The sequence below is a fragment of the Lontra canadensis genome, unplaced genomic scaffold, assembly GCF_010015895.1.
Source record: "Lontra canadensis isolate GAN:19392208 unplaced genomic scaffold, GSC_riverotter_1.0 scaffold43, whole genome shotgun sequence".
Taxonomy (NCBI): Eukaryota; Metazoa; Chordata; class Mammalia; order Carnivora; family Mustelidae; genus Lontra; species Lontra canadensis.
The window spans coordinates 10,080,836-10,099,938 of NW_022631037.1; the positions used below are offsets into that span (position 1 = coordinate 10,080,836).

Below are 19,103 nucleotides of genomic sequence, written 5' to 3' on the forward strand. Positions count from 1 at the left end.
AGGCTTGGAGGTCTGAGGGATGACATAAATGTGAAGGTGTTCACAGCAGCCTTCCCAGGAGGCCTTGGGTCAGATTTCAGGGGCTTTATTTCTTGCCTTTTTACAGTATCTGCACAGCAGAGCAGGAATTCCTGGCAATTACCCCGTGAATTTTGGCTGCGAAGACGATATATCTAGCCAAAAGCTATCGAGTCTGAAGTTTTCAGATAATTCCAGCCATGTGAATGTATGTAAAGTCTACCTCTACCACCTCTCCCCCTACCTCCCTGCCTCCCCCAAAGGTCCTAAGTCCCAAACCTTGTGAACAGGCAGAGGAAGGCAACGTCGGGGCATACGTATTGTTGACCATGTAGCTTTATTTCGTCAGTGCCCCGGTTTTAATGGATTCAGGCCAGCACCCCAGAGTACAGGACTGCGTTCCTGAGGACGGCCTGACCCGGCAGTCTGGTGTTCCAGGAGGAAAAAGCTCTACTTAAAAAAAAAAAAACCAAAAAAAAAACTACTTCAGAGTAGAAAATATGAAAAATCATACAGAGTAGAGAGGTCATTCCATGAGATGATTGAGAACAGCACAGCGTGGAAATAACACCAGGTTGGGAATCAGGAGACCCGGGCACCCATCTGGGCTCTGCCTTCAGCCAGCTGTGACCTCAGGTACTTCAGTCACCTCTAGGGCCCTGCTTTCTGCATTTAAAGCATTTTAAGCACAATTATTCTGGGAGGCACCCGACAGGGCAAAACTCCCAATGGATGCCCCCAGCCTCTGCTGTCAGAGTCCATCCTACAGACGTACTCGGAAAACCAGGAATGGCCGGGAGGAGGTCCCGGGAATGTATTCTAAGCAAGTCCAGCGTCTCTGGCCATCCCATAGAAGATGCCTCTGGCTGCAATGAGGTTGGCCGGAGAGTCAAATTCTGCTATCGTCCCTTTGTCCAGGACCAGGACCCTAGCCAAAGAGAAGAAGTGGTCAGGGCTCCATCAGCCTAGGCCTGGCGGTCGAGTCCACCCCATCCCATCCGGGGACCGCCCAGGCCCTGCAGTGACAGGCCAACCCTCCTGCTTCGGGCAACCCACCCAACACAGCTTCGAAGCCACACGTGCAGGTTTGCAAGGCTGGTTATTTTAGCCGCTCCCTTTGCTCTCCTGGCAGATGAGGTGGTTTCTGGGATCAAACACGAGGTTGCTATTCATCTCTGCTAGTCGGGGCTCCGAAAAGCTTCCTTAATGAGCCCTTCCCTCACTGGGGTCGCAGGACTGTGCTCAGGGAGCCATGGGCCTGTGTGCTAGCCCCTGCGCAGTTCCATCTGCTTTGTGCCAAGTCACAAAGGCACACGGCAGGGGACCAGGCTGTGCTGAGGCCTGACCCTGGAATCTGGGACTTTGGCTGCTGCTGATGGGTGGATCTATATGCACGCGCTTGCACACACACACACACACACACACACACAGAGTCAGGCCTGGGCTTGGGATTCCAATCCCCTGCCAAGGAAGCACAGGGTGCACCTGGGGCGGGATCAGCAGCCTGGCTACCAGGGAGAGGCAGGTGCAGAAAGGGCTCTCTTGAGCCCCAGGGAGATGCCCCTCGATGGGAGGGGATGGCCAAACTCTGCTTCCTTATCTAGGGCTCCCGGAAACTTGTTCTGGGAGGAGTGTGTCTGAGCACATCTCTGCCTGGCCACTGCCTGAACTAGAGCCTGCAGACGGCCCCTCCCCCCTTCAGTGGTTTCTCACTGTTCTTAGGGTGAGGACGGATGACTCTACCACAGTTCCCGAAGTGTGGCCTAGTGGGGCCTGTCCCTCTCACCTCCTCTGCTTGGTTCTACTGCCCCCTTCACCCTGCACGCTCCAGCCTCACGTGCCTTCCTACCCCAGGGCCTTTGCATGTGTTGCATCCTTTGCCTGACATTTGTGTCCATACCCCATTTCATCCACTCCCTAACTCTTACTTATCCTTTAGGGCCTGGCGGACACTTCCTCTTCTTAGGAGAGTTAGTGTTCTGGCTGCCCTTGCAGACTGGCTTCCTCCCATCTACACACATGGACCCCTACTTCCTTCCTCCAAGCTCTAGTTATACATTCAATAGCATGATTGTCGGATTCATTTCCATCGGTCCCAGCAGAATGAATGAACTCCCAACCTCCCAGGCTGGTTTGAGCCGTCTACCCTCAAGGCTGCTGGTGAGCACCATTTTCAGTTAGGCCTGGGGACAGACTCTCTCAGCCCCTCCTTGTCCCTTGTCTGGACCCAGGGCCTAGCACCTCCTGTCTACCCTTTCCTTTCTCAGTGGGGTGCCGGATGAGAGTGGGGGAGGGATGGAACAGATGGATGGCAGCATCGGGCATTCTCAGCTTGGTTCTCAAGCCCCTGAGGGCTGTGTGGGGACACATCCGAGACAGGGACAAGGTCTGCCCCATCGTCCAGTCTGTGGCATCTTCCCGTGTCCCCCTGCTATGAGGGTTTATGTTGTGAATGGACACCTGTAGCTGTGCTCCCCCCACACTCCTTCAACACAGATTGGCTGCAGCTTCCTCCCCTTCATCCCCCGGAGCTCCCACGTCTCCGAGGCGGCCAGTCTGCCAGGCCAGCGCCGAGTCACTTCCCTGACACTTCTGACCCCTCAGCCCCTCATGCTGTCCTCCAGCAGCGAACCTTAGCACTGGACACAATGAGGGAATAGGTTTTCCTTTCCCAGGTTTTCCTTTTGGCTGAGCGGCTGCCTCCCCAGGGAAGGCGTAAGATCTAGAGGGCAAGGCCCCGTCCCTAATCCTTAGATGCCCTGGTGCCAGGGAGGGTTAAAGAAAGGGAGAAAGGGGCTCATTGACTCCCTACAACAACCCCGAGACAGAGAGAGAGAAAGAGAGAGAGAGAAAGAGGTTGGTTTGGCCCCTTGGCCAAGGTCACAGGGGCCCAGCAGCTGCAGGGGCTGGAACTCAGCCTCCCCGGCCCCGCTCCCCGAGCTCTCACCACAGAGCATCTGCCTCCCACAGTGCTGTCAGGTCCAGCCCCCCAAGGCAGGGACCTGAGCATCGTGAACTTCTCTCAGTGGCTTCCTCATCTGTATGCCCCACTCAGACTGTGGGAGTGAGGTACGAACGAGGGGTGCGGGCCCTAAACCCTGGGGCCCAGGGAGTGAGAGTATGGCCAGGAAGGAGCCAGCCCCGCCTCACAGGCTGGAGGGAGGTGGCCTGGGCACAATTTGGAATGCCTAGGGAGCCCCAGTGTGCCCCTTCCTTACACGCTGGGAAACTGGTGAAAGTGTCCTGTCTCAGAAAACGTCCCTGGGCCCCCAAGTGCCATTGACTCCACTCTGTCCCGCCCCTTACCCATAACTTGGGAAGCCCTGCCTTTCCCCCCTCCCCACTCCCGGGCCCTAGACAATCCCATGAGCTCTCCTGTGTCCAGACCACCTTCATCTGCCTTCCCAGTGGACCAGATGACTCCACCAGACTCCTCTCCGGCTGGGTTCTGGTGTCCCACCTGGTGTAGTCCATGATGGTGTTGAGCCGGTGGGCGATGGTCAGCACCGTGCAGCTCTCAAACTGGGTGCGGATGATGGCCTGGATGAAGTCGTCCGTCTCCAGGTCGATGGCTGCCGTGGCCTCGTCTAAAACCAGGATTCGGCTCTTGCGGAGCAGGGCTCGGGCCAGGCACACAAGCTGGCGCTGGCCCACGCTGGCAACGGAGAAGGCAGGGGTCTTGAGCCCGACGCCCCCACCTGCCCCCACCCCACCCAGGCCTCGATCCCTGAACTGCTTCCGTCTCTATTCCTTCCCAATGGCCCAGGACCAGCTTTCTTCTAACCTCTCCCATTCCTGCCTCAGCCCAGTCCTCCTGGAACATGGAGTCATCGGGGTCTGGACCCCACAGGGATGATGAGGGGTCTGGGGTAGAGCCAGTGCTCGACAATGTTGTGAAGTCCAGTCGGTCTCTGGAACCCTCGGCCTCCTCCCTCTGTGCCTTTCTCCCCTGTCCTTGCTCCTCAGCTAGTTCCAAGATCTTTCTTTGCTTTACTCTATCAGTCATTCACACTCTAGACAGAATACACTGAAATGGCGCTTCCTGGATAATTGCACATCATGCCATCTTGCTGAGCTTAATGTCACACAATTCAGACTATCATCTCCCAGCCCCATGGGGGAACAGGAAGGGGCAGGGGAGGACATGGGGACTCCTGGGTCTGGTCACTGGGGAGATGGAGGAGGGGAGGGATGCATACCTTCCACCTCTTGCCTTGGAAGCCAGAGCCAGCGAACAAAGCAAGGCTGTGTTCCCAACCACAGAGGCGGCTGTGCCCCCACACCCAAGGACAAATACCTCAGCCTTTCCCAAAGGGGTGAGTCACCACAGCACAAGTGAAGGCCAGGCTCTCTCCCTGGCCCATTCCCGCAGCTAATGAAGGTTCTGGCAGTGGAGGGAGCCTCTAGCTAGAACTCAGGGCTGATTTATGGTAGGACTGGCATAGGATGCAGGTTATGCTTATTAAAGTGGCTCCAAGGGGTGCCTGGGTGGCTCAGTTATTAAGCATCTACCTTCGGCTCAGGTCATGATCCTGGGGTCCTGGGATCGAGCCCCACATCAGACTCCCTGCTGAGCAGGGAGCCTGCTTCTCCCTCTCCCACTCCCCCCTGCTTGTGTTCCCTCTCTCACTGTGTCTCTCTCTGTCAAATAAATAAATAAAATCTTTTTAAAAAATTATTAAAGTGGCTCCAAGCTCAGGGAGGGAGGAGGGGAGCCGACCCGACTCAGACCCTGGCCTCTATGGCAATGGAGGAAATGTTCTCCGAGAGGTGTGGCTAGCAAGCAGGGGTAGGAAAATGGAGCAAAACCCACTATGGAGTGCAGAGTCTGGAAGCTTGTGCATGTCCACCAGCCACCCCAACTCAGCTGTGGAAGGGAAATCCAGTTGAAGGGCATAGACAGGACTGCCTAAGGTAGTGGGGGATGGTGGCGGTTTGGCGGGCGTCCCACCCAAGTCTGTGATGTAGCGATGAAGGATTTAGGGCAAAACCCCCTGCTCCCCTGAGCCCCTGACCCTCCCTCTGCCAGCTGAGCAGCTTTGGACAATAATTTTATATTTTGGAGCCTCATTACTGGCCCACAGGACTGCAGCAAAGATTAAACAAGATCTCGGATACCAAAGTGCTTTGAACACTATAAAGTGCTGAGCAAATGTAAAGGTTTTGTTTTTGTTTCTGAGGCCTGGAGAGAGTCCATGGGTGTGGACCGAGCAGAATAATACAAATATGAATAAGAATAGCTAAATACCGCAGGAGCCTGTCCAGGCCAAGCGCTATTTCATCACAATGACCTAAAGACTGTCCTGTCCAAATGCTAGCCACTGGCCACATGTGGCTACTAAATACTTGAGATATGGCTAGTCTAAATCGGGAAGTACCGTAAATGTGAAAATACACATGGGACTTCAAACTTAGTATGAAAAAACCTGCAAAATATCTCTAATAATTTTTGTATCAACTACTTGTAGAAAGAATACTATCTCAGGTATATTGGGATAAATAAAATATACTATTCAAGTTTATTTCACCTGTCTCTTTTTCTTTTTTTAATGTGGCTACTGGAAAAAACTTTGATTACATACATGTGGCTCCTGTTGTATTTTTAGTAGGCAGCATGGTGCAAAGAGGTAGAGGACTGTTATTGCTCCCACTTACAGTGAAGGCAGAGGCAGAACAGAGAGGTTAAGCAACTTACCCCAAATCACACAGCTAACACACGTAATAGAATCTCAAGCACTTAGACTTAGTAAGAAGTGACCTCTGGTCCTCCCCGTTGCACAGCTGAGTGGCTGGGGATATAACATGGGGGCAAAGAAGGGCCTGGAGCAGGGCTTGGGCCAGGCACATGAGCTGGAGTGCTTTGCTCAGTCCTAAGCTACAGAGGAGACTGCAGCACCATCTTGGGAAATATCTGTGATCTCCCTAATGCACAGTAGACTTCCTCTTACCTGATCCATAGGCTTAGTACTGATCCCCCACCCCAGGCCAAGCCCAGCACTGACAACCTCACAGGACAGGATGAAATTGGGCTTTGGAATCTCCCTGATGGCTCAAATCCCAGGCATGCCTTCTCCCAGCTAGGTGACTTTGGCTCTGCCTCAGTTTCCTCATCTATAAAATAGAGCCATCACCACATCTGGGGCTTGTGTGAGGAGTCAGTGTGACAGTGCACCACGCCTGGCACACAGTGTATGTTCAGTATGAAACGACATGCCCTAAGCACACCCAGGCTGAGATGGGAGTTTGGAGGCCCGGAGGGCATTGGCCCGGACTCTGTGTCATCTGAGGCCAGATCTTCTGGCTCCTCAAGGTGCTGTTCCTGGCCCACCCAATCCCAGCCATTACCTGAGATTCTCCCCTCCCTCAGAGCACTGGAATTCCAGGCCTGCTGGCTGTGAGCTCACGAAGGTGTGCAGGTGGGACAGCTCCAAGGCTCGCCATATATCTTCCTCGGAGTAATGCCCAAAGGGGTCCAGGTTCGTACGCAGGGATGCGGAGAACAGGATGGGGTCCTGGGAACAGGACAAGGCCTCAGAGGAGGGCAACTCAGGCCCCATGAGGAACCATGGGCCCCAGGGCCAGGGAGAAAGCTGGGGATTAGGTAGCAGCACTCCCATTCTGCCCCCGGCCCTCCAGGTGGGAGGCCATGGGCTGATACATGCCTGTGGGAAAGTGTTAAACCTCAGCTTTGCCAATCACGAAGTCCTCCACCAAAGCAGAAAGCGGAGCCGCTAATCTGACTCCAAAGTGCCCAGTCAGCAGGGGAAAAAAAAAAAAAAAAAAAGCCTTCCAGAAGAGCCAGAAAGAGTGATATGTGATTCCGAGCCACAGAACAGGGAGACCAGGGCAGAGCCTCTCAGAGTGTGGGGTGCTTGAAGGGTCCTGCAATCCTGGTCTCGACTGGCGGCCCAGGGGTTCAGAGGGCAGAGGCAGACTGGCCCAGGACGCGTTGGACCCTTTCGGATCCATGACAGGGCGCCGCTCTGTGGCTCCGCACCTGCTGGGGGTCAGGGGTCCCAGGCCTGGACCCCAAGCTACAGAGCAGAGTGGGGCCTGTCCCCGCGCCCCCCACCCCCCGCCCCAGGACTGTGGGTCAACCTCGGTCTATAACAGGCTCGGACCTGGGGAATGATGGTCAGCTGAGAGCGGAGGTCGTGGAGGCCGATGTCTGCCACGTTGAGGCCGTCGATGCGGATTTCACCCTCCGCAGCCTCCAGGATGCGGAACAGGCACAAGGTCATGGATGATTTGCCGGCCCCCGTGCGGCCCACGATCCCCACCTGGAGGGAGTGAGTGAGGCTGTAAGGGGGGTGGGGAGGAGTCTGCGGGGGCATCGCACCTGCTCGCCCATAGGTTCCGACCACGTGCCACGCACACCCCCGGCCCTCGCGCACCTTCTCGCCGCCGCGCACGCGCACACTAAGGTTCTTCAGCACCAGCTCCAGGCCAGGCCGGTAGCGCACGGAGTAATTGCGGAACTCCACCTCGCCCTTCCGGGGCCAGCCTGCGGGAGGACGGCTGCCCTCCACCAACCAGGGGGCCTGGCCGGGAAGGGAAAATGGGTCTGCATTAGGGTGGCCCCTTCTCCCCAGCCTGGCCCTCTCCCTCTTCAGTCTGCCTCTCTCCCGAGGCCCCCTCCGTCCTCCCCCATCAAGGTCCCTGGGGGAGGGTCCCTGGTGTCCCCCAGGGCCCAACGATGTGGTCCAATGAATCCTTTATCTCTATGTTTATTCTGTGCATAGCTCCAAAACCTTCCTACTGAATGGCTACTGGGATCACAGTGGTGAACGAGACAAAGTCATTGCCTCCTTGTGAGGCTTACATTTAGTATGGGGGACGGGGTGCCTACCATCAACAAAAAAGCAAATGTATCTAATGTAGGAAAGTGATAAGTGCTGAGAAATGCTTGGTGGTGTAGCAGTACAGGGTGCTCAGTGAAGGCTTCCTGGAGGAGGCAATATTTAAATAAAGACCCGAAGGAGGTGAGGCAACAAGCCAAGTAAATGCCTGGGGGGAACGGCATGCCGGGCAAAAGGAACAGAAACTGCAAATGCCCGCCCAGGTGTGTTCTGGAGCATGGGGACAAAGGTGAGAGGTAGGAGAGAGATAGTGGGTGGCCCCGTCACAAAGGGCTTTGCAGGCCATTTTAAGGACTATGGTTTTTTACTCTAAGATGCAGAGCCCTCAGAGGGCCGTGCACAGAGCAATGATATGGTTTGGTGTGTTTTTAAAGGATTCCTCTGGCTGCTAAGAGAAGGGAGACAGGATGATGGGAAATAGGGAAGCTAGTGAGGAGGTACTTAAAATAAATTGGGCATAAGATGATGGTGGCTTTGAGACAGGACGAGCTACCATTTGGGAGGTCCCGTACAAAATGGAAAGGTGGGGATTCTTGTTCAGTAATTATGAAGAATGTCCAAGTGGTGACAGCAGAACATTAAATCCAATGTAAGGTCCTTCTAAGTATGGGGACCTATGTGACTGTGGAGACAAGATCATGGGTATGGATGGGGGAAATGGGAATGCTAGATGCAAAGAGGAAGAATTTGAAGATCCCAGACAGTGGGGGATGAGGGGGGTGACAGGAGATGCCTGGGGAAGGCCGGGGGAGGGAGGGGAGCCAGACTGGGAGGAACAGGCAGGCCAGGGCTCAATGGAGACTGACAGAGCGAGAGCCCGGGTCACAGAAGCCAGGAAGGAGAGCCATCCAAGAAGAAGGCAGGGGTCAGTGTGTCTGAATGTCACTGAGAGGCTGAATTAGATGAGAACAGAAATGTGTCCCCTGGGTTTGGAACCAGGCAGGTCATCAGTGGAATGACAGGGCCAGAAACAAGACTGTGGGAGGCAGATGTGATAAAGGGTGATAGGGAAGCGGTGAGAGCATGTGGGTTTTAAAACAAGCTTCATGACAAAGGAGAACAGAGAAACACAGGGGGAAAGGAGGTTGGTTTGTATGTCTAGGATGGAAGCTACAAGAGCTTATGTTTGCCCGTGGATGGGAGTCATCTAACATAAGGAGCAGGCTGTAGGATCAGGAGGGTGTAATTAGGGAGGTGAAGTCTGAAGGCGTGGATTTTGATCAGAGGAGGGACGCTTCCTGCTAAAAGAGGAAGGAAAAGGTGAACAGACCACAAGCATGATGGAAAGTCTGGGGGCAGGAAGGTTGAGGGAGTTCGTATCTCATGCTGTTTTCTCACTGGCAAGTCATGCAAGGTCCACGGCTGAGCAAAGGGGAGGAGATGGGGGGTTGGAGGAAAGAAGGTTCACTACAGATCTTTCTGGAAGTGGGAACACAGGCTTCTTGGGGAAGCAAAATGGGAATATGCAGCGGTGGTGTCTGGTCATAAGCTTGAAGTAAAATCAGTGATTTTTCTCCAGGAATGTCTTAGCTGCTGAGTGCTAGCATGTAGAAGGCAGACAGAGGGGCTCAACCAGGGAGGGGTTTTGTAGGTGAGAACCCCTGAGAGAGGGGAGGACAAGGGAGGCACAGGCTGGTACCTATGGAGCAAGGAATCCAGGCTAGATGAGCTAGTGGACAGAGGGACAAAGGTAGAAGGACAAAGTTCTGAGACAGCAGAGGGTTTGGGGCAAGAGAGCTGGGAGGGCTGGGAAGGGTGGTCTAAAAGCTTGACTTAAGATCTCAGAGATGGTGTAGCTTCTGAGCTTGAAGAGGTCTGGGGTGTGGCCATGGGAAGACGTAGGTGGACAAACGTCCACATCCCCCCCCTCCCCAAGTAGGGGACACTCCCTTTCCCCAACAAAGGGCATGCTACCCCACCCCTGCTCCTTCAACTAGGATGATCTCTGGCTGGAATTCTCACCCTCCAGCTGACCACCTCCAGCTGAATGATTCTCCGATCTGCTTTCTTTGGATGCATCTCCCCAGAGCTCCTGTCTTCCAGGGCAGAGCCCTGTCCTACTTTGAACACGACATCAGAATCTGCTTGAGGATAGACCCTGTCTTCCTCAACTCTGGACCCTCCATACCTGCTGGGACCTCTGGCTGATGCTCAATAGGCCATCATGGATGAATGAATGAATGAATGAATGAAGAGCCCTCCAAATGAAGAGCTGGCCTTGAAATGTAGGGATGATGGGTCACCAAGCACCCCTCCCCAGCTATTCCAGAATCACCCTGCCCCAGGCTCATCCCAGTACCCACCTCAGTCTCCGTCTTGGAGTACTCCTTGACTCTCTCTACGGCCACAATGTTAGCCTCCAAGTCGGACATCATTCGGATCATCCAATTCAGAGTCAATGTTATCTGGCCAAAGGGACTGGGTCATGGATACGGTAATCTTCCCTTTCCCCACAACAGCTGTGGGAGGAGTTCTGACTCCCTAATGATGCTCCTTGCCTTTACAAAGTGGGTAGGCCTGGGCAACCCCATAGGTGGGCCACCTGGGGCTCTAATCACAACTGTATCTCAGGCAGTGACCTCGAAGACTTGACCCAGGGCCCCCTAGCCCCCATGTGTCTCAAATGTTGGTATATTTAAGGAAGACTTCCCAGGGAATCTGGGAAATTTAAGGGAATTAAGGGAATCTGTTAAAATGTGGCTTCTGATTCAGTAGGTCTGCAGTGGGACTTGAGATTTGGCATCATTTAATTTTTTTTATTTTTATTTTTTTGATTCTGCAGCTTTTAAAAAAGATTTTACTTGTCAGAGAGACAGAAAGAGAGAGAGCATAAGCAGGGAGAATGGCAGGCAGAAGGAGAAGCAGGCTCTCCGCTGAGCAAGGACCCTGATGTGGGGCTCCATCCCAGGACCCTGGGATCATGACCTGAGCTGAAGGCAGACGCTTAACCGACTGAGCCACCCAGGTATCCTGGCGATTCTGCACTTTTAACAAACTTCCAGGTGATGTTGATATAACCAGTCCCTGGACCACACTGTGTACCAGAGGGTCTTGGTAGACATGCAGAACTCTGCGCCCCATCCTAGCCCTGCCATATCAGAAACCACATTTTCACAAGATCTCCAGCTGACTCAACAGCAGGGGAAAGTTTGAGAAGGCTCATTTGTCTAGATTGTCTTTTGTTCCAAAGCATTCAAGGCTCTCTGTGGCCTTGAAATGCGATCTGAGTCACAAAAATGCCATGTGTAGTTATTTAAGCTTCTGACAATACAGGCTGATATTGGGGAGACAGCCCGCTCTCCAGCCCTGGCTTCTCTGTGTGCTTTCTCCGAAGGCCCGGGATATGGGGTGTACTCCGGCCCTACACATCCCTGGCCCAGAACCACTGGTAGAGCTGACCTTCTCGATCCTGCACACAGACAGGACAAGTTCCATTTGTCTTTTGGGGCCAAGCCTAAGATAATTTCTCCAGCACCAAAACCCAAGGTAGAGACTCTCTTCCGGGTTCTCACCAAGTTTGGGTCCTTCCTCCACAAAGACCTATTCACCCTGCGTTATAGTCCCCTGTTGCTGGGACTGTCTTCTCTGTGCTCCACGGAGCTCACAATCCTGGGGAGCAGAACCTGTGGCTGGTTCCCATACCAGGCAGAGCAAAGGCTCAGGAGATGCTTGTGACACCTGGGTGGCCTCTGCCTCAGTGTGGCCTTGCCCTGGGGCCCTGACCCCTGCGTACCTGTAGGGCATAGGACACGGATAGGCCCACCAGCCCCGGACTCAGGCTGTTTCTGCCGATCACAGCAAAGAGTGCAGCAAAGAACACAACACAGTTGCCCACAAACTCCACTTGGACTCCCAGCCACCTGTGGGGACAAGACGAGCAGGAGGTGGGGCGGGTGGAGGAAGGAGGCAATTTCCAGTATGGGGGAAGGCGGAAGGGGGACCCAGAACTTCAAGGTCTCTCCTGCAGGGATCCTGGTGGGGACTCCCGGAGGGGCAGGGGGTGAGGGAGGAGGCTTCTAACCTATTGGAGGCAATGTGGGCATAGCAGCTCCTCTGGTTGGCGTCCACCTTAGCGTCACTGATAGCCTGGAAGTCTTGGCTGCGGCCATAGGCCCGGATGACGCTGGAGCCGGTCACTGTCTCCGAAAAGTGGGAGTAAATGGGCGAGCGGCTGATGGACTCCAGCCTCTTTAGCTGCCGTGACGTCGCCACATAGAGGCGCTGGCAGAGGATGGAGAAAGAGCTTGAGGTCAGCACCGTGAGACCCCCTAACTCAGTCCTGCATGTCCTCTGAACCCATCTGGGCTTCCTCTCAGCCAGCCCCACGCCCCAGTAAGACTCTGTTTCCTTTCTCTACCTGATGTGTCTCCACGAACTCATTCCACCCTTTCCCCCGGTCCCCTCCTGCTGGGTCTTCCAGGCCTCTTCCTCCATGAAGCCCTTCCTGATTCCCTCTCAGCTCCTGACCCCCTCACCGCTTGTAGGGGCCTTGATTACAGAACCCACTTCACTTGGCCTCCTCAATCAGTGACTATGTCTGTCTCCTCTGAGGTGCCCCAGTGATGTGCCTACATAGTCAGAATATCACAAACTTTGCAAAAATAAGATAATTTTGTATTCCTTTTCTTAAAGAGCCTCTCCCCACCTCACCCTGTTTTGTTTTTTTTTTAAGATTTTTATTTATTTATTTATTTGACAGACAGAGATCACAAGTAGGCAGAAAGGCAGGCAGAGAGAGGAGGAAGCAGGCTCCCTGCTGAGCAGAGAGCCCGATGCGGGGCTCGATCCCAGGACCCTGGGATCATGACCTGAGCCGAAGGCAGAGGCTTTAACCCACTGAGCCACCCAGGCGCCCCTCACCCTGTTTTTTGAACTTCAGCCCCCCAAAAAACACAGTTCTGTCTCCAGCTTCCATCCTCTAGCCTGTGGGTCCCAACATGGCCAGGACCTTAAAGGATGGGTATCTGAGAGCCTCCTGTCCCTGCACAGAGCACAGCCCACATCACCTGAGCTTCCAGCCACCTCGTGGGTTACCTTCAGCAACTGATTAAACTCATGGCAGTACAGGGGCCCAGCAACACAAGCAGGGGGAATGGCAGATGCCCCGCTGAGCCTCTGACCTGTATCTGAACATTACCAAGTCATCTATGTTAAAAACATAAATGCACATATATGTTTAGATATGTATAAAGGAGGGGAAGGATAATGCATCTCACACTGTTAACAGCATTTTAGTTAAAAATAGGCAGCAAGGGGTGCCGGGGTGGCTCAGTCAGTTAAGCGTCTGCCTTCGGCTCAGGTCATGATCCCAGGGGCCTGGAATCAATCCCTGCATCAGGCTCCCTGCTCAGCAGGAAGCCTGCTTCTCCCTCTCCCTCTGCCATTACCCCCGCTTGTGCTCTCTGGCTCTCTCTATCTTTCTGTCAAATAAATAAATAGATAAATTCTTAAAAAAAAATAGGCAGCAAGAAGGAGTTCCAGGGTCAGCCACAATTTACAAGGATTTTATTTTATCCTAGCAACAACCCTACAAAGTAGGTTCTATGATGCTGTTTTACAGGTGAGGAAAATGAGTTTCAAAAGACGTGAAGTAACTACTGTCCCTAACCGACCCGCAGTCTGACCTCCCTAAGTCTCAACCCAGGTTGACTGTTAGTTAACAGAAGAGTCCAGCCGGCATTAGCGCCCGGTCTACAGGGAGCCCCGCCCACACGGGGAGTCCCGCCCACACCGAGCCCGGCCCACACCAGCACCTCGCCCGCGCACTGGCTGCGGACCTGCATCAAGATATAGAAGACCCCCAGGGGCAGGGTGACCACGGTGAAGAGCGGCGTGCTGGCCATGATGACCACGAGGGTGGCGAGGGAGTTGTAGAAGGAATTCAGCAGCATGAGGATAGTGGGGGCCAGAACCTCATCGATGACGTAGATATCTTTGGAGAAGCGGTTGAGGATACGGCCGGAGGGCGTCGTGTCGAAGAAGGACTGTGGCGAGCGCATCTTGTTGTGCAGCAGCGCCTGGTGAAGCGAGCGTGCCGCGTGGACGCTGCCCACCGTCAGCGTGACGGCTGCCAGCATCACCAGGATTCCTGTTGGAGGAGGTGGAGGAGTGTTCACTGGGGCTGGTGTGGGGCATGTAGGGCGTGGGGTGGGCACGTAAGGAGATATGGGATGGCTGCTGTGGCCAGCAGGCTCAGAGAGGCAGTGCCGCTGCTGGGATGAGCTCAAGATGGCCCAGAGGCAGATGGGCTGCTAGGGAGGCACTAGGGCAGGGCAATGGCCGTGATGATTGAGGAAGAGGCAAGGGCATGATTTGGGGGATCTGGCAACCCAGATGTGAGGAAAGTATCTTCCAGCGATCTCTGCCGCTCACCTTGCAGAAATCCCAAGGCAGCATAGACGCCCAGCCTCATGGAGGTGTTATTCTGTCGGCTGTCCACCATCGCCTCATTAGTCCAGGCGCTGAGCCATACGCTGGCCCCAATGGCAGCCGCAGTTTGACACAGGTATAGGACACAGATAGCCACTGTGGTATAGAGCCCCATGGCTTTGGCATAATCCCAGAACACACTCAGCTTCACCTACATGGCATAGCAGTCAAGGGCAGAGGACTCTCGTGAGCCCCAGGATGGCTGGGGGCCTGCCCACCCTCTCCAGCCTCCCTTGTCCATCCTACTCACAGTGCCCATCGCCGCCTTCTCCTCCTGGATCAGCGCCCCCCTCGCCTTCGCCTCTGCTGCCTGCACTGCCTTCTCTGCTGAACACAGGCGTCTCCGGGGCACAGGCCGGCCCTGGCCCTCGCCTTCCGAGGACATGACACTCAGCTGTCTGTGGAGGCAGCTGGTCAGGCCCAGGGAGGTGGTCTCTAACACACCCACAGGCCAGAGCCCCAGGGGGTTCAGGCTGTAGCTGGAGGCCCAGGCTGTGAGCAGCAGGGAGATTGCCCACCCGTGTCCCACCTGGCGGGGCTTAGGGACGGCGCCGGGAGCTCTCGGGGGCTCACCTCATAAATTGCTTCTGGACCTCATACAGGACCGGCTCGTCGTCTGTCAGGTCTGTGTGATTGCTCAGCGTGTCTTCAATCAGCAGCAGCTCCTCATCCTCTGTGTTCTCCAAGGCTGCAGCAGGTTGGGGGAAAGGAGAAGCGCCGGGCTAGCTCGCCCTGCAAGCCGCCGGTGTTCTCCAGTCCCCAGGCCAGAGAAGAAGCCCCAGTGGACACGCAGGAGAGAACACAAGAGGCATGAAAGAACAGCAAGGACAAGGACAAAAATAAATGACCAATTTTGAGCTGGGGAAAGAAAAAAAGAGGCAGCAAGAAAGACTTAGGTTAGACAAGGAGAAAAACTTCCCATCGGGGACTGGAGAAGGTCTCAAATATAAGGGTCAGGAGCTTGGGCTCTAGGGGCACACTGGCTGAGCTCAAATGCCACTTCCTCCCTGCATGACTTTAGGCGGGCATGTAAAGTGGGGATAATAATAGTACCCGCTTCATGGTGTCATTGTCATTGTGAGGATTAAAGGAAAGAATGTGTGTCAAATGCTTAGCAAGGGGCTCAGCCCGTGGCACATGTTCAACACATGACAGCTGTCTATGCAGCAGTAGGCAAGAAGACTCAGGAAGAGGTCTGGGAGGTTGAGGAGTCAGAACTGGACAAAAAGTTGGGTGGGGGGGTCTTAGGGGTCCAGACACTTCAAAGCACTCCATGAGGACACAGAATTTTCCATTTGTTCGCTGCCATCTCTCAGTGCCGAGAGTAGTGCTAGGACATAGTAATTACTCAACAATCTTTGTTGATAACGAAATGACCCTTCCAACCACTTGTCCATTTACCGAATGACTTATCTGTGAGATAGTCTTGCCTACAGACTGGGCCTGGGCCCTTATGCCCTTTGGACACACAGGAAGTGTGGGGCCCCGAGGCCTGAGCTGCCCATAAGGTCACACTGTTAGGGGAGAGGAGGGGGAGGCACTTGGCAATGTTGGATTCTCACACAGATGGCCCAAGTTCCTTGGACCTCCCTTGTAGGACACCGGGCCCATCCAGAGACACTCAGAGATCCCCAAGACAGGGGAGATGGTGGGAGGGCACAGGAATGCGGAGGGTCAGGGATGGCGGATACCGGTCCTGCTGTTCTTCTTCAGGCTCTCCTTGTCCTCCTCGGGCGCGTAGTTGCAGAGAAAGTTGGCAAAGGAGCCATTGCGTCCCAGCAGGTCTGGGTAGGAGCCCACCTCGGACACCTGCCCATCAGCCAGCACTATGATGATGTCCATCTGGGGCAGGAAGCTGATGCTGTGTGTCACCAGCACCCGTGTCTGGGGAGAGGACAGCAAGCTACCATTTCCACCATCCTTAGCACACACCCCTGGCACAGGTACAGGGCCATAGAGATGGTGTGAGGTGCCCATATGCCAGGGAGCAAGGATAAGCACATCAGTGGCTGACCCCATGCTCACTGCCATGGGCTCAGTGCCTCCAGGGTGGGTCCCCCGCCACCCAACCAACATTCCTGCTTCTCAGGCCTCCTGTTCTTCCAGGTCTCCTCCAAACCCCGGGGCCTTGCACCAGCTCTCTCCTAGGGTTCTAGATCTCACCCTAGGGACGCCCCCACAACCTCCCGGAGGCCTCACCTTGCCTGCCAGCACACCTTCTGGCCCGATGACTTGGTCAAAGATATGCTTGGCCACATGAGAGTCCACGGCTGACAGTGGGTCATCCAGCAAAAAAAGATCAGCTTCACTGTAAACAGCTCGGGCCAGACTGACCCGCTGTCGCTGGCCCCCAGACAGGTTAATGCCCTGGATGGAGGAGAGAGGTGGGAGGTGTGTATCAGATAGAAGGGAGTCAGACAGGTGGAAGGAGACAAGGGCCTTGTAACCGTTATTCAACAAGGTCGACCTCAAAATTCGCATTTGATATGCCTGATCTTGTCCCCGGGAAGGTCTGAGGCCACAGAGGAAGAGGTGGTGGCTCTCAAAAGTCCTCCAGGGGCAGGTGAGGACAACCTGCTCCCTTTGCCCCACTACCCTGCCCAGCTGGTTTTCCTGCCTACTGCCTTTATATTCTGAAAGGCTGGAAATCCCCAGGGGATCCGTAATAGGCCTTTTAATCTCCCATCGCCCAACCAGTTTGCAGATGACTTTCATAACACGGATCCCATTTGATTCTTACGTCAGTCCTTTCAGGGAGGTACCATCAGCCCCACTTTCTAGGTGAAGAAATCAAGAGCCCAAGATGTTAATGGCTTTGTCCAAGGTCCTGAACTATTCAGGGCAGAAGCAAGAACAGAAAGCCAGCTCCAATCCCAAAATTTGACCCTGAGATGGTTCAGGAGCTAGAGGAGAGGTAAGACCTCTCTTTAAACCCATCATGGGAAACTGAGACTCCTTGCAGCAGGGCTGGGCCCAGAAAGCAGACCCCAGAGATAGAGCCTGCTTTCCTACCTCCAGCTTTCCTCATTCCCTCTGGAATAGGGCCCAGCTTTTTCAGGTACCCTGAGCAACTGAGCCTAGCATGAGGTGGGTGGGGTAGCAAGTGTGGGATGGGAGAGGAGCTGTTGGGGAGAAGCAGGAGGTGGGTGTGCGGCTGTAGTGACTGAGGCATGTGAGTGTGTCTTCATTCAACCAACCAGTCTTCAGTGCCTACTATGTGCTGAGCACTAAACTATGTTCAAATTGAGAGATATTCTACAAAATAGCTGGCCTGTACTTTTCCAAAGTGTCAAGGTCTTGAAAGACAAAGACTGAGGAATTATCCAGATTGACAGAGAATAAAGAACTGTGACAAGTAACTGCAACTCATGATCCTGGATTGGATCCTCGCCCAGGAATGAAAATAACGAAAAAAAGACATTTACTGGAACAAACGAGGACATGTGAATACAAACAGTGAAGTAAATAATATTGTATCGATGTTAAATTTCCTGATTTTGATAATTTGACTATAGTCACAATAGAGAATGCCTGTCTTGAGGGAATATGCACCAAAGTCATTAGTTTTTTTTTTTTTTTTACAAAATTTTTTAAAAGACTTTTTATTTATTTGTTTGACAGACAGAGATCACAAGTAGGCAGAGAGGTAGGCAAAGAGAGAGAGAAAGGGAAGCAAGCTCCATGCTGAGCAGAGAGCCCAATGGGGGGTCGATCCCACGACCCTGATATCATGACCTGAGCCAAAGGCAGTGGCTTTAAACCACTGTGCCACTCAGGCGCCCACCAAAGTCATTAGTATTAAAAAACCCAAATACCCCAAAGAGCTAAAACTGTAAAACTCTTAGAAGAAAACACCGAGGGAAACTTTTCATCAGATTTGGCAATGATTTTTCAGATATGATATTAAATGCATAGGCAACAAAAGTAAAAAGAAAAAGATATACTGGATTACATCAAAATTGAAAGTGGTTTTTTTTAAGATTTTATTTTTGGGGTGCTGGGATGGCTCAGTCATTAAGTGTCTGCCTTTGGCTCCGGTCATGATCCCAGGATCCTGGGATCGAGCCCCATGTTGGGCTCCCTGTTCTACAGGAAGCCTGCTTCTTCCTCTCCCACTCCCCATGCTTGTGTTCCCACTCTTGATGTCTTTGTCAAATCAATTAAAAAAAAAAACCTTTAAAAAATATTTTATTTTTAAGTAATCTCTACACCCAATCCGGGGTTTGAACTCAAAACCCCGAGATCAAGTGTCACATGCTCTTCTGACTGAGCCAGCCAGGTGCCCCAAATTTGAAAACTTTTGAGCATCAAAGGACACTATCAATGGGGTGAAAAGGCAACCTTCAGAATAGGAGCAAATATTTGCAACTTGTATATTTGATAAGGGGTTAATATCTGGGATATATAAGGAATGCCTATAAATCAACAACAAAAAAACCAAACATTCAAAAATGAGCAAAGACTTGGCTAGACATTTCTCCAAAGAAAATACATAAATGGCCAATAAACCTAAGAAAAGGTGCTCAGCATCATTTCTCATCAGGGAAATGCAAACCAAACCCTCAACGAAATATCACCTGACACCCATCAGAATGGTTGCTATCAAAAACCAAAGGCCCCTCCCCAAGAAAAGAACCGTGTTGGCGAGGATGTGTAGATGATGGGAGTCTTGTGCACTGTCGGTGGGAACTTAAAATGGTGCAACCATTATGGAAAAGAGCATACCATGTCCTAGCATGGCAATTTCCTCAAAAAAAAAAAAAAAAAAAAAAAAAAAAAGAATTACCATGGGATTGA

At 53.2% G+C, this 19,103-nt stretch overlaps 1 protein-coding gene across 3 annotated transcripts in view; it reads right to left on the reverse strand.

Annotated features, from left to right (window-relative positions):
• Positions 1-336: 336 nt before the first annotated feature.
• ABCC3 (ATP binding cassette subfamily C member 3) overlaps positions 337-19,103 on the reverse strand; it is a 44,550-nt gene continuing 25,783 nt past the window's right edge. Inside the window, exons 18-31 of one of the 3 annotated variants that reach the window (XM_032872060.1) lie at positions 16,506-16,673; positions 15,998-16,190; positions 14,880-14,994; positions 14,557-14,716; positions 14,250-14,457; positions 13,655-13,965; positions 11,899-12,098; positions 11,611-11,737; positions 10,181-10,282; positions 7,413-7,559; positions 7,140-7,298; positions 6,364-6,530; positions 3,479-3,673; positions 337-946 (exon numbers count right to left, since the gene is read on the reverse strand). In XM_032872060.1, the coding sequence (XP_032727951.1) occupies positions 838-946; positions 3,479-3,673; positions 6,364-6,530; positions 7,140-7,298; positions 7,413-7,559; positions 10,181-10,282; positions 11,611-11,737; positions 11,899-12,098; positions 13,655-13,965; positions 14,250-14,457; positions 14,557-14,716; positions 14,880-14,994; positions 15,998-16,190; positions 16,506-16,673 (2,361 nt within the window). In that variant the 3' untranslated portion in view covers positions 337-837. Of the gene's footprint in view, positions 947-3,478; positions 3,674-6,363; positions 6,531-7,139; positions 7,299-7,412; positions 7,560-10,180; positions 10,283-11,610; positions 11,738-11,898; positions 12,099-13,654; positions 13,966-14,249; positions 14,458-14,556; positions 14,717-14,879; positions 15,001-15,997; positions 16,191-16,505; positions 16,674-19,103 lie in introns of all 3 variants that reach the window. The other 2 variants (XM_032872061.1, XM_032872064.1) reach the window with 2 other exon arrangements.